The sequence below is a fragment of the Vombatus ursinus genome, unplaced genomic scaffold, assembly GCF_900497805.2.
Source record: "Vombatus ursinus unplaced genomic scaffold, bare-nosed wombat genome assembly UNPS02014798.1, whole genome shotgun sequence".
Classification (NCBI taxonomy): Eukaryota; Metazoa; Chordata; class Mammalia; order Diprotodontia; family Vombatidae; genus Vombatus; species Vombatus ursinus.
This window is the reverse complement of record NW_020954576.1, coordinates 27,530,904-27,544,264: the sequence shown is the minus strand read 5'-3', so window position 1 is coordinate 27,544,264 and position 13,361 is coordinate 27,530,904. Positions and strand designations below refer to the sequence as shown.

The following is a 13,361-nucleotide window of genomic DNA, read 5'->3' as shown; positions in this document are numbered from 1 at the left end:
TTGGCATAATTTGGCTCAGTGATAATGCACTGTTGTCAAATGACCTTCTGACTGGTTGATAAAGAATGGCCAATTTAGTTCAACAAGCCATTAAGGATCTACTCTGTGTAAGGCATTGGGGAGACAAAGCCAGGGCCAGAAATAGAGTCCTGCTGTCAAGAAGTTTATCATCTGAACTAAACATACACACAAGGAACAGAGGGTGATGGATATGAAGAAAGGTTCAGGCAAAAAAGCAAGTGAAGTTTGAGGAGACAAAAATACCTCTTCCCAGAGGAGTCAGGGAAGGCATCACGAAGGAGCTGGAAGCCATGTTGAGACTTGATAAAGGAGAGCCTAATAGGTAGTAAGAGAGACCCTTCCAGGAAGGGGTTAGGGAGTGCAGAAGGAGGGGAAAATGTGAGGCAAGAAATGGTGGTAATTTATAATATAAAACTACCAAATATGTGATGACTAAAAATGTTAGGCCCCAAAGCCCAAGATTTTAAGCTTTCTCGGGTCAGCAGAACACAGAGTGGGATTCATACTTAGAGGGAAACACACAGACCTAGCTGGAGTACATGGCTGCAGAATTCACTTTTCTCAGTCAACTAAATCAGAAAACCAATTGATTCTTCTAAGATTATTGATAGTATTAAGTTGAAAGTGTGTAGTTGTTTGGGAAAAAAAATATTCCTGCTTTGCATGAAACATAGAAGATTAAATGTGCTTTAAAAAGTCAAGTTCTTCATGTCTACTTTGCTTGTTCCAGAAAATTTACAAGGAGATGGACGTTGATAAGTCTGGCACCATGAATGCCTATGAGATGCGTAAAGCATTAGAAGAAGCAGGTAACACATCCTAACGACTTTCATTTATTTCAGAATCACTGCAAATCATCTTCTTTAATGAAAATCTAGTAAACTGCCCCCCAAAATAAAGTAGCCACTACATCTCTTTCTCCCCCACTTTCAAAAGGATAACTGGTGAAATGTGACTTGGTATAGAATCTCCCCCTAGTTCTCTTTCTGAATCTAAGACTCTGAGAAAACTCTAGCAGGCCAGCCATGCTAAAAATGATTAAAAAAAATTCATAGACTTACGTTATTTAGAGCTGGAAGGGACCTCTTATAGGTTATCTAGGCCAACTTTTTCATTTTACAGAGAAAGAAACTGAGGCCCAGAAGGGTTCCCACATAGTGCTTCCCAAAGGGTCCCATTTAGCCAAGTTGTCTAGGAGAGCTGGTTGTTTTTTTTTTTTTAAACTTCAGTTAGGAGGGGCATCTAGGTGGCAGAGTGGTTAGAGTATCAGCCCTCGAGCCAAGATGACCAGAGTTCAAATCCAGCCTCAGACACTTAACTAGCTGTGTGACCTTGGGCAAGTCACTTAACCCCAATTGCCTCAAAAAAAAAAAAAACCAATTTCAATTAGGATTATGTAGAACTGGGTAGTGATAGTCCTGCTGTACTCTGGCCTATTCAGACTACACCACAAAACAACAGAGTTGAAAGGAACCTCAGAAGTCATTGAGGCCGGCCTCATCCTGAACAAGAATCCCTCTACCACAGCAAGAATGTTGGGTTCCATTCTGGGCAGCCATATTTTATTTATTTTTTTTCTTCTTTTTTTTTATTAATTTATTTTGATTTATCAATAATCACTTCCACATGCTTTTGAGTTTAAAATTTTTCTCTTCCTTCCTCCCCACCACCCTCCCCAAGACGGCACACAATCTGATATAGGCTATACATTTACATTCATATTAAACATATTTTCACATTAGTGATGTTGTAAGTAGAAATTAAAACCAATAGGAGGAACCATCAGAAAGAGGAAACAAAACTCAACAGAGGAGAAAAAAATAACAATTTGGCTTCCATAGTTCTTTCTTTGGGTGTGGATAGCATTTTCCATCACAAGGCCTCTGGAGATGTCTTAGATCCTTGTATTGCCAGGAAGGGTTAAGTTTATCAATATTAGTCATCACACAACGTGGCTGTTATTGTGTACAACATTCTCTTGGTTCTGCTCACTTCACTCAGCATCAGACCATACAAGTCTTTCCAGGTTTTTCTGAAGTCAGCCTGCTCATCATTTCTTATAGCACAATAGTATTCCATCACATTCATATACCACAACTTGCTCAGCCATTCCCCAATTGATGGGCATCCTCTCAATTTCCAATTCTTTTGGGCAGCCATAGTTTAGAAAGGACTTTGATAAGCTGTAACATATCCAGAAGTAGGGTGAGGAGACGAAAGGAACTGAGAATGTTTTGCCTAGAGAAGATGTACAAGGGACACATTTATTCTCTTAACATGTAAGACAAGTTGTCACGTAGAAGGGAGATTGAATGTGTTTTGCTTGGGTCTGAGGATAGAATTAGGAGCAATGGGCGGAAAGGAGAGAAATGCAGATTTCAGCTCAGTAAAAAAAAAAAAAGGAACATTGTAAAAATTAAGGATGTCCCCACAATGGGATGGTCTGACTCCTAGAGTAATAATAGCAGTTATATAGCTCTCTAAATTTTGTAAAGCACTTTACGTGTATTAACTCATTTGATCCTTACAACAACCTCATTATTATTATCCACATGTCACAGGTGAGGAAACTTAGGCACTTGCCCCAGGTGACACAGCTAATAAGTGTATGCAGCAGGGTTTGAGCTCAGGTCTTCCTGACACCTAGTCCTGTGTTCTATCCATTTATGCCTGAGTAGTGCATTTTCTTCCATCATTAGAGCTCTCTAACTAGAGCCTTGCTTGGAATGTTGTAGAAGGAGGGGATGCTTCAGATAAGGATTATACTAGGTAATCTCTGAAGTCCTTTATAGCTTTAAATTTCTTGACTCTAGGACTTTAGTCCCATTGTCACTGCAAGAAAACAAATGTGGTGAAGGAGATTGGGAAAACAGTCATGGAAAAAATGTATGATCATATGGAGTCTCAAAGTAGAAAAGAATAGGTTTCCTGAAAAAATCTAATGATGAGGGTGATTCTGAAGATGAAAAAAGCTATTATGTAAGTGGAATTTTAAAAATATACTAAAAATATGGAGCGCATGGAAAGATTATGGAGAATGGGGATGGATGATGGGAACAAAGGGGCTAGGTTTGATTAAAACAAAGGAAACAGACAGGAAATAGGACAAAGAACCAGACAGGAGCTGAGTCCCAGGAAAGCAGTTTGGAAACCAAAGAAACAGCAGCTGACACAGCTTCTGAAAACTGGAATTGGTTTCAAAGAGCCAAAGCCCCCAAGAAAAATAACCCCGCTTTCAGAAGAAAATCATAGACCCTGGTCTTCATTTGTGACCATATCACATACACTGCCACCAAGTAAATACTTTGTGGGGCAGCACCTAGCACCGGATTATAGAAAACCTAAGACAAAGATTGTTTGTTTGTTCTAACCTTAGGTTTCAAGCTACCCTATCAGCTCCATCAGGTCATCGTAGCTCGGTTTGCAGATGACGAGCTCATCATCGACTTTGATAACTTTGTTCGGTGCTTAGTTCGACTGGAAACACTGTTCAGTAAGTGGGCATTTGGGGCAAAAGATCCATTTGGTTCTCTTAGCATCAGAAGCAGATTGCCCTTCACAGCTGGTGAGAGCATCAGAGCCAAACAGATGTTTGCTTAGTAATATGAGGGTGACATTCCTTCCTTCTTAATTTAGAGGCAAGAGAAAAAAAAGGTGCTTTGTCAACAAAATCATCACTAAAGACTTGGTGGTTTTGAACTAGGCATATGAAGGGGAAATTGCCTGTATTCCAACCTCTTTGCTCATAATATCCTTTTTCTCCTCTTCCTTTACAGAGGTATTCAAGCAGTTGGACCCGGAGAACACCGGAACAATAGAACTCAATCTTACCAGTGTAAGTCAGCAGCTGGCAAGGTTTATTACCAACATCTTATTCCTCAGAAGGAGACCTCTTTATTTAGGGGATGACACAGGGACCTAGCACTTCTTGACCTGCCTTTTAAATCTCTAAAAGGAATGGACCTTGAAAGTAGTTACTGCTTTTTTTGTGGTTCCAAGCTTCCACAGTGCACTTTTATTTGGAGGTGTGGAACAACCAGTCATTGGTTCCTCACTCCAAGAAATACATCCAAGGGCTTTTAGCTTAAGTATAGACCAAGGCTAAAAGGCTGAGTTAGTCTTTTTTGGTGGGTCACAGCTAAAGAAAGGCAATATTGATTAATATATAGTAGGTGGTTCCCTGCTGTGTGGAGGACTGACTTCCACCTCAGATGATCTTTTTTTTCAGATGATCTTTTTAAAAACATACTACCTCTAAAGACACAGGTTGATTTAAATAAATGCCTGTGCCCAGCATACACTTTAAATCCAGTCCACCCAGCTCTCTGAGCATTTCCTCCTTTTGCCCATAAATCTCCCGGACCTTGTTACAGGCTCATTATTCACTGTCATCCTCTCTTCCTACTGTGATTTTTCTCCCTTCTTTTTTATTTATGAAGACGACACCTTAGGGTCAAATTTCATGTTAAGCAAGTTTTTTTGGTGGTGTTCTCCACCCTCCCCTTTGCTTCCATCCCTTTCATCCACTGAGAATAAAGCTAAATAGCAGGAGATAGGTTTTTAAGATGCAGAACAATACATATGCCTGGAGCCCCGACTGAGGCCTCCACCGAAATCACCAGCAATGCAAATTAAATGTGTTTTCTTGGTTGCCTGACACATCAACCTGACAACAGGCAGAGCTCAAAATTTTCCATTTTCATCTCATCAGGAGTAACAAGAGTGAGGGAGAACTGAAGCTGAGTCCTTTTTCATTAACACCGGACTCCAGTTTGAATTTCTATCACAGTTACTCAATTTTGATTTCTCATCAGGGACTGAGGAACCTGCGCTTGCTCTGATAGAGTTGATGGGAACAATAGGGCTGGTCTAATGGCAGCATTGGGTGGAATGGCAGGTAGTTTCATCCCTGTACTTTGGAGAGAAGAGGGAGATAGGAGTGACTTATTTAATGGACCGACAATTTTCCTAGAATACTGGACATCTGGATGAGGTTTCAACTTATTGTGTGCGTATATATGTGTGTGTGTATGTATATGTATGTGTGTATATATGTGTATATGTGTATGTGTATATATACATACATATATATGCATTCATACACACATATATATGTGTACACACATACGCCTCTTCTGTTATATAATGGGGAAACACCTTGGGCCAACAAAGTACACATTTTAAAACTGCTCATAATTGAACATTAACATTCTTGGTGCCACATGGAATCTAGAAAACAGCCCCTGCCCTTAAAGATTGTAATCTAAAATAGTCACAATGTAATTGAAGCTTAAAACATGGCATATGTTAAGGTCTGAGAACTCTACCCATATTATCCTTATTTATCCGTCATGATTCCATTCCTCCTGAACTTCCCCTACCTGTCAGCGTATCACTGTTGCTTCTGTTTTAGTAAACTTGTCTATCTACCCAATCCTTTCCCACCCTCCTTCTTCCAAGTGTCATGAAAACATCCCACACCCCTGGCTTTCCCCTCATCACCTCACCCTTCAGTTTCCCACACTCAAGTGTTTCCAAGTATGAAGAATGTTCATCTAAATCTCCCTTCCAGGGATACTTGTTCTTCAGATGAACTTTTTATGTGACTGCTTTGAGCCCCAAGGAAGTGAAAATGCTAAGCTACATGGATCATAAATCAAACAATAAGTATTTATTAAGTGCCCACTATGTACCAGGCACTGGAGATAAAAGTACAAAAAAAAAAAAGAAAAAAGAAAAAAATCAACTTGGAATGTACCAATAAACAAGCACATATAAAAATATGTATGCTTAGCACAGTGCCTGGCACATTGTACACATTTAGTAAATGTTTATTAACTGATTATATAGCATAAATGTAATTAATAAATACAAACATATGCAAAGTAGTCAAATACGAGCCACTTTTTTCAACTAACTAGCATTTATTTTCCTTTCCTCAAGCCTCTCATTTCCCACTAAAAATAAATAGCCCTTGTAACACATATGCAGAAGCAAACCAAATCCCAATATTAGCCAAATCAAAAAAAAAAAAAAGTGTCTCAGCATCTTGAGTCCATCCCCTCTTTGTCAGGAAGGAGGCAGTCCACTTCATCATCACTTTTCCAGTTGCCCTGAAGCATGATTGGTCATTGCATTGATCAGAGTCCTTGAGTCTTTCCAAGTTACTCATTTTTACAGTGTTGATGTTATTACGATCGAAATTGTTATGGTTCTGCCCACTTCACTGTGCAGCTTATGAGCATCAGAAAATGTTCTGAATCAGGGAGAGGTAGGGAGGGAGTCCATTTCGGGATTGGAGGATGGCCAAGGCACAGAAATGAGTAAACAGCAGCAGGAACATCTTTGACAGTGTTTGATAACCAGTTTCAAATAATGTATAGAATGTTTATCTACTTTAAGCCAAGAATTTAGGTCTTTTAAGTGGGAATGTGCTCTAAAATGTTCATTGATATACTGACTGTTAGCCCGTAAGGAAATCTCTTATGTGCACAATTTTTCTAATATACAATACTTCTTATTCAAAAGAAGCTAACTACAACATTACAAAGTGTTTAACATGTAACCCTGACCTGAAAGAGGGTGGGGGGTCACTGAAATATTTTTTTTTCCCTTCTTCTCTTACAGTGGCTGTGTTTTTCAGTCCTTTGATGTAATAATAACTGACCCTACTGAAGACTTCTCATGAAATTACGGTCACCTGAAGACTAATCTTCCATAAAAGAAACACTATGTCCTAGTTTTGATCTGCATCTTGAGTTTATGAATAGCAACTGCTTGAACTAATGATTAGGACTGACAAAAAGTAGCATTGTCTTAAGTACTTGAGAGATCAAAATTTCCAGATACCCAGTGCAAGAGATCTGTAGACTCATTACATTATATGCAAAAAGTGTAGTTTAGCCCTTTGCAACCTCAATAAAAGCTTTAATTTTGTAAATAGGACATACTTTTTTTTTTACATGCTTACATATGTATAACAATATTAAGTCAAGAAAAATGCAGGGAAAAACCCAATACCTATGCAAACATGAAGCTGTTTTTACAGGAACCAACCCTTCATTGTGTAAATGTAATATGTAAAATGTAAATGTAAATAAAAAGTATTTACATTTGCAAATTTAGCTGACATCCCAGAAGTGACAATGAGGTCATCATTTCATTTAAAGAAAGTGGAAAATATTAAACATATCAGAAAGTCCATGTGGTATAAAGGAAAGAGCACTGGATTTGACGTCAGAATACCCAGACTCGTATCTGCTTCCTACCTAAAGTCACCTTGGGCAAATCAGTTGGCTCTCTGGGTCTCAATTCCATATCTGTAAAATGAGGGGGTTGGATTAGATTACATCAAAAGTCCCTTCCTCTAAATCCCATGAAATAACCTGACTTAAGACATTTAAAGATTTGAGATGAGAAAGAGGCAGTATAGGTAATGGAAAGGGCACTGGATCCTTGGAATCAGAGGGTCTGGGTTTAAAGTCCTGGCAATTCCAAGGCATATGACCTTGAACAAGTCAGTTTATCTAGGCCTTGGCTTCCTCTTCTGTAAAATGAGGGGGTTGGCCTAGGTGATTACATAAGGTCACTAACGGCTCTGAATCCTATGATTTTGCCTCTACCCTTCAAGTCCTTTGGGCTAAGCAATCCTGAAAATGGCAGATCGTTCTTTAACCCCAAGAAGTACTAGAGCAGAAGAATCTGGTGATCTTAATGTCATATAGAGTGAAGCGTTTAGGTATTTTATACTAATTAACTGCAGCTCTGGACCAATCAGAAGACTGTGCACCAAAGCCAGACTATCATATTTTTAAATTGATGATGAATACAAAGGACACAGCAGGCTGTTTGCTGGCTCAATACTTTGGCAACTGTTGACTTCAAGAATTCAGTTGGCTTGTTTGTGCAGTCAAGGTCAATAGCTGTTCATCAGGAAGGTTATTTCCTAACTTTATCATCAAATAAATATAAGCAATATTACAAAAAAAAAAACTCATCTCGTTTCCCTTTCTTTCAAATAAGTATGATTCATTAGAATAAAGAAATTATAACATGGTATTTCTTAGCAAGGAAGACCAGTGGGAACAGGTCAAAAGCATGTATGGTTGTTTTAGTTCTGTTCCAGCCACCCAATGCAATGATCTTTGCAAATCCATGCGTGAACAAAACAAGTCACTTTTCTGTAAACAACACTGAACTACACAGTACTGATGAATGATCTAATCATAAAGAGCAGCTCTGATTTCTGTAGCTTATTTTTCTCAAGAAGCTTAGATGTGAGGGTTCCTTGGAAAAGGAACATACTTTGCTTTACCTATGAGTTATATTAAAAATTGTAGAAACAGCCTTAGTCTGACATTGCTACCAACTTCTTGGGTATCTTAAACAACTCTGTAAAGCAATTAATTGATAATGTACTAAGATGAGATGTGCAATATACATTCATTACTGCAATACACAGGAACTAGGATTTGACCCACAATATGAAGGAATCTGTTACAGCAAGGATTTTGTTCCAAAGTTGTTTAGGTCATTAGTTATGTATCATTACCCTTGGGATGCTCCAAACCTATAAAAATCTCGTTAGTTCCATCCCTCTTCTTGGAAAGTTAAGGAATAGTTAAGGAACACCAAAATGGCATGATGATCTCATGTTCTGAGCTTTCTAGTACCCTTCCACTGTCATTTACCTCATGTTGTATGGTGAAAAGAACACTAGTCTGGAGTCAGGAGACCTAGTTTTTAGTTGTGTCTTTGCAGTAATTAAATACCCTGGTGACTGGGTAAGTCACGGCCTATTAAGATCCACATAATCACAGGTCCTACCTATCTCAGACAGCTGATGTAAAGATCATCTATGAGAATGGGCAAGCCTCTGAACTTCTATTTCCTCCACCGGTAAAAATAGACCAGTTGCATCTTAAGTATCCTTCTAACTCTAAATCTATGATTCAGAGTATGTAAAGAGCACACAAAATTAGTCTGCTAAAAGGTAGCCTTCAATGAACATGCTGGGATTTCATCACTCACCCCATGAACAAACTTTAAGAGAGCTGAACATGGAGTTGGGAAGACCTGATTTCAAACTGCCTCAGATGTTTATTACTAGCCATGTAACCCTAGGCAACACACTTAGGCTCTCAACCTCAGTTCACTCACCTGTAAAATGGAGATAATAATAGCACCTACCTCCCAGGGCCACATGTACAACACTTTGCAGGTGCTATATAAGTGTGAGCTATCATCATCATTGTTATTGGTGATGAATAAAATTTAAGGGGTCACATTTCTGTAATACATCAGTTAACTGCTTTACAGAGTTGTTTAAGATATTCAAGAAGTTGGTAGTCCCGTATTTAGTCAATGCTTGCTTTTGATACCAAGAACTTAAACCAGAGGCAGAAGCTAAAGAGACAAAAAAATTTTATTTTATCACAATTGACAAAAAAATAAAATCAGATAAAATTCTGACAAATTTTAAAGGTAAGTCTACAGAATGTTTCTACATTTAAATTCCAAAATACAAAAGACAATAAATACAGACGCAAAATTCAGGTGAAAAACAAGATTCTAAATCTAAATTACATGTAATATAGCATAATATTCAAAATATGTGTGTAAATCTTAAGATGCTACAGCACTCATATAAAGTTATTGCTCACTTTAAGACTAGATAATGGTTCTTCAGGTCAATACAGACTATTGTACTGTCTTTTCACAACTTCAACTGAGTCATCTGAGAAAATGCTCTGCTTATGAAAAGGTGCTCCTCGGTGCTTCTGGGCAGGCTGAGATGGCGATAGCCCATTCTGGTGTGCGCAAGATTATCACAGTCAATTACTGAGGCAGGCTCCAAAATAAAGTCACTTAGGCAGGATGTGAATTTTCTACTGAATAAAAGGGTTTTTCCTTTTTTTTAAAAAACAGAACATTTAGATGTCACTGCATCATTGTCCTTATGAGTGCCACATGCTGAAGTATGGAGTTTCTTTACCCCAAAAGGGCAAATACCACTTGCTTATAAGCACCATTCCAGTGTGTAGAAGGTTCTCAATTGAATTAGTCAATCCTTCATTTGCTTCTAAAGCACATTCTTCATTGCTTTCAAGTTAGTTATATTGTCATGGAAATAAAGACTTGCAAATTGTGTCCACACCAATCACATTACTTCTTTTTAATAACACAGATTAGTACTTCATAAAGATTCCATGAGGTTTCATGCCAAGCTCCTTTGTCGTGGTTTAATTCTTGGGTACAGCTAAAAAGGAGTTAAAAAGTAATTTAAAATGTGTATTACATTGTATTAAATTTTATTTAGCAACTATGTTCTGATACTATTCAGGAACATATCAAAAGGTCATAGGGATAGTGATTATAAAGGTGAAGTGGTACAGTAACAAAAAATTTTAAATCCCCTTTATATGGAGGGCTGGGGGAGGGGTGGAAAGAGAGATGCAGTGAGAGTAACTGTAAAGGAACTACTCAGCTACTGGTGAAAACAGCAAGGTTTCCATGCTTCAATCCATGAGCGAGTTAAACTAGTAATTCAACTGCTCTCTGCTCCCTCTACTCCCCCACCAAGAGAATGTTTCAGAGACACAGAGTGAAGGGAAAAAACTGAAACACACCTAAATTGTTGTGTCACAGCAACACACAAAAGGAAAAGCACTTATATCTCTGATGGGAATAAAGGTAATTAGCAAATATAATTGTCATAAATTTGGTTATTGAAGCCAATGAATTTTCTTTTTCTACTGCTTTAAGTCTCAAATGAAACCCAAAAAAAAAATTGTGCACGTGAAATTTATCTCTAAAAAATATTTCAGTACTCAAGAAATCCAAGACTGAGGAATAGACTAAAATCTTTAGTTTATTTCTGATAACACATGGGTAAAAACCACTGAAAATTCCTGCATTTGATTACTTGTTTATACACTCAGTCACTGAACAATCTTCCTATTACATGGAAGCATATTGCCCCTTTACTTGGAAAACAACCACTAAATATATCCAACAGAAATCTGGAGCAACTGGTTCTAAGTACAACCTTTCAGAAACACTGTAAAAATAGGAGGGATCATGTTGCAGTAAAAAAGACACTATTTAGAAGGAAAAGACGTGGGGGTTCACATGCTTCTCACTAATTACAAGTCTGTGGGATACATGACTTAAACCACTCTGAGCCTCAGTTTCTGCATATAAAATGGAGATAATATCTCACAGGATTAGTGTGAGGAAAAAACACTCAAATACTATTGTGCCATACAAATGGAAGCACAATTACTACTACTGCTAATGCCAATTTATTTCCTTCATAGGACTAAAAAGTAAAATCCTTTCAATATAGTAAGTTTTTCACATTTTCAGTTGACATTTGAAAGAGACCTCTTATTTTATGGGCTAGAGCATATTTTTTAATTCCTAACTTTACAGTAAAGTAAAAGTCTATTTCAATACATAACCCACATGAAACAGCCTAGTGTTTAATTACAAGTTTTGTTAGACAATTAAGCAAGGCACGTTGGGTACTTAACACAGGTGATGGATAAAGGACAGAGGAATAGGGTGAAGTATAGTTCAAAAAGACTGCTCTTTTCTTTATTGCTGGTACCTAGACCATCAGTTAAATCCTGCAATTTTAAATACAAGGCCTTACCTTATCATTCCCACAAGCACAACCCTGATTCATGCCCTAATCACATTATACTTGGACTATAATAACCATCTCGGCATCCTCACTGCCATAATGGATAGAAGCTCAGAGTCAGGAAGACTTGAATTCAAATCCAATCTCTGACATGTGCTAGCTGTGTGACCCTGGGGAGTCACTTTAAGTTCCTTCTGCCTTCCCTCCCCTAGCTTTTATAATCAAAACTACATGCAGTATTCTAACAAGAATTAACTATTTTGGGGCAACTAGGTGGCACAGTGGCTAGAGCACCAGCTCTGGAGTCAGGAGGACCTGAGTTCAAATCCGGCCTCAGACACATAACACTTACCTAGCTGTGTGACCCTGGGCAAGTTACTTAACCCTACTGCCTAGCAAAAAAAAAAAAAAATGTAGCTATCTGAAGCATTACTTTTAGAAACCATCACTATACCACTGGTTTCTATTCTGTAACCCAGTCTGCCAAATCTCTTTATTAATTTTTTTCTTTCTTTTTTTTTTTTCAAAACACTAAGTCACAGAATAACAGACCCTAAAAGAGGCCAGAAATAATTAAAATGGATATGCTTGCACCTTCAAACATGTAATTTTTTTCTCTGATTCTCTGAATGCACTCTCCCATACTCTTCTGTCAGACCGCATTCCTCCCTCCTCCTTCAAAATGCTGCTACACAAATCTCTCACCTACAGTCAGCAGGTCCACAATACTAGGAAATCATTATAATATTCCTGTAGCATAGTGGAGAGAGTCAGGAAGACTTGGGTTCCAGCGTCACCTCTCACATAGATGGGCAGGGTGGCCCCCAGGCAGGTCCCTTAATCTCTCAGTGGAGCTCACCAAAGCTCTTTAAGACCCCACACTGCAGAGTCCACACTGAGGATCTGCACTGGTAGAAGAAGGACCTCCCTACAACAATCAAATCACAGCTCTGGTCCAAATAAAAGAAAAGGCTCTTATGTTATTTGATTTCTTATATTCAGCCTCCTTCTTCGATTTGTTTTTAAGCTCCACTGCCTTCTATTCCCTTTATAAGGCCCATAAGCCTAGGGCAATGCTGTCTATAATGGATACTCAGGGAATCAGAGCATAGTGTTAATAAGGTCAAAGTCACTGGCTCAGTTCCCACTTGTACTAGGTAACTTCACTCTTTTCCATAGCCACAAATAGCCTAGCCTCAAGGGGAATCATGTGAGAATATTGTTATCCTACACCTTTTTCAAAGTCTCCTCTCTCCAAAGCCTTAGTGAGAAACGTCCTTTAAAAAAGGAGTAACTTACTCCCAGCAAATTTCGAGGCACATATCCTTCCTTGTCACTGAGACATGCCCACCACCATTCAATTTCATCTTCATCTTCCCTTCGGATGATTGTCATACAGTCTCCTTCCTTCATGGGCAGTTCATCATCATTCTGAGGTTCATAATCCCATAATGCATAGATGACACCTTTATTCATTATGCCCATTTTCTCCTGAACTCCTAGGAACAAAAAAGGAAAATGCCATCGAGATGCTGAATTGAAAAGAATAGCCATAACTTGTACTTACATAATTCAAGTCTTGGAGCTATCTGGTTACATAACATGCAAGGGACAGGGACTAGGTAAAGGCTGGAAACGTTATTACTCTTTTACCAATAATTTAAAGATTTTTTTCTTCCGCAATGTAGATGAA

The 13,361-nt window shown here is 38.3% G+C and overlaps 2 protein-coding genes across 3 annotated transcripts in view; one reads left to right on the top strand and one right to left on the bottom strand.

Moving 5' to 3' along the window:
- LOC114049819 (calpain-2 catalytic subunit) overlaps positions 1-7,150 on the top strand; it is an 87,860-nt gene extending 80,710 nt beyond the window's left edge. The window contains exons 18-21 of the mRNA XM_027871236.1: positions 752-830; positions 3,398-3,514; positions 3,798-3,856; positions 6,649-7,150. Of these exons, the coding sequence (XP_027727037.1) occupies positions 752-830; positions 3,398-3,514; positions 3,798-3,856; positions 6,649-6,672 (279 nt within the window). The 3' untranslated portion in view covers positions 6,673-7,150. The remainder of the gene's footprint in view (positions 1-751; positions 831-3,397; positions 3,515-3,797; positions 3,857-6,648) is intronic.
- A 2,359-nt stretch (positions 7,151-9,509) lies between these two features.
- LOC114050058 (apoptosis-stimulating of p53 protein 2-like) overlaps positions 9,510-13,361 on the bottom strand; it is a 69,814-nt gene continuing 65,962 nt past the window's right edge. For both annotated transcript variants that reach the window (XM_027871605.1, XM_027871606.1), the window contains 2 exons: positions 12,968-13,167; positions 9,510-10,279 (listed from right to left, as the gene is read on the bottom strand). In XM_027871605.1, coding sequence (XP_027727406.1) covers positions 10,238-10,279; positions 12,968-13,167 — 242 coding nt within the window. In that variant the 3' untranslated portion in view covers positions 9,510-10,237. The remainder of the gene's footprint in view (positions 10,280-12,967; positions 13,168-13,361) is intronic.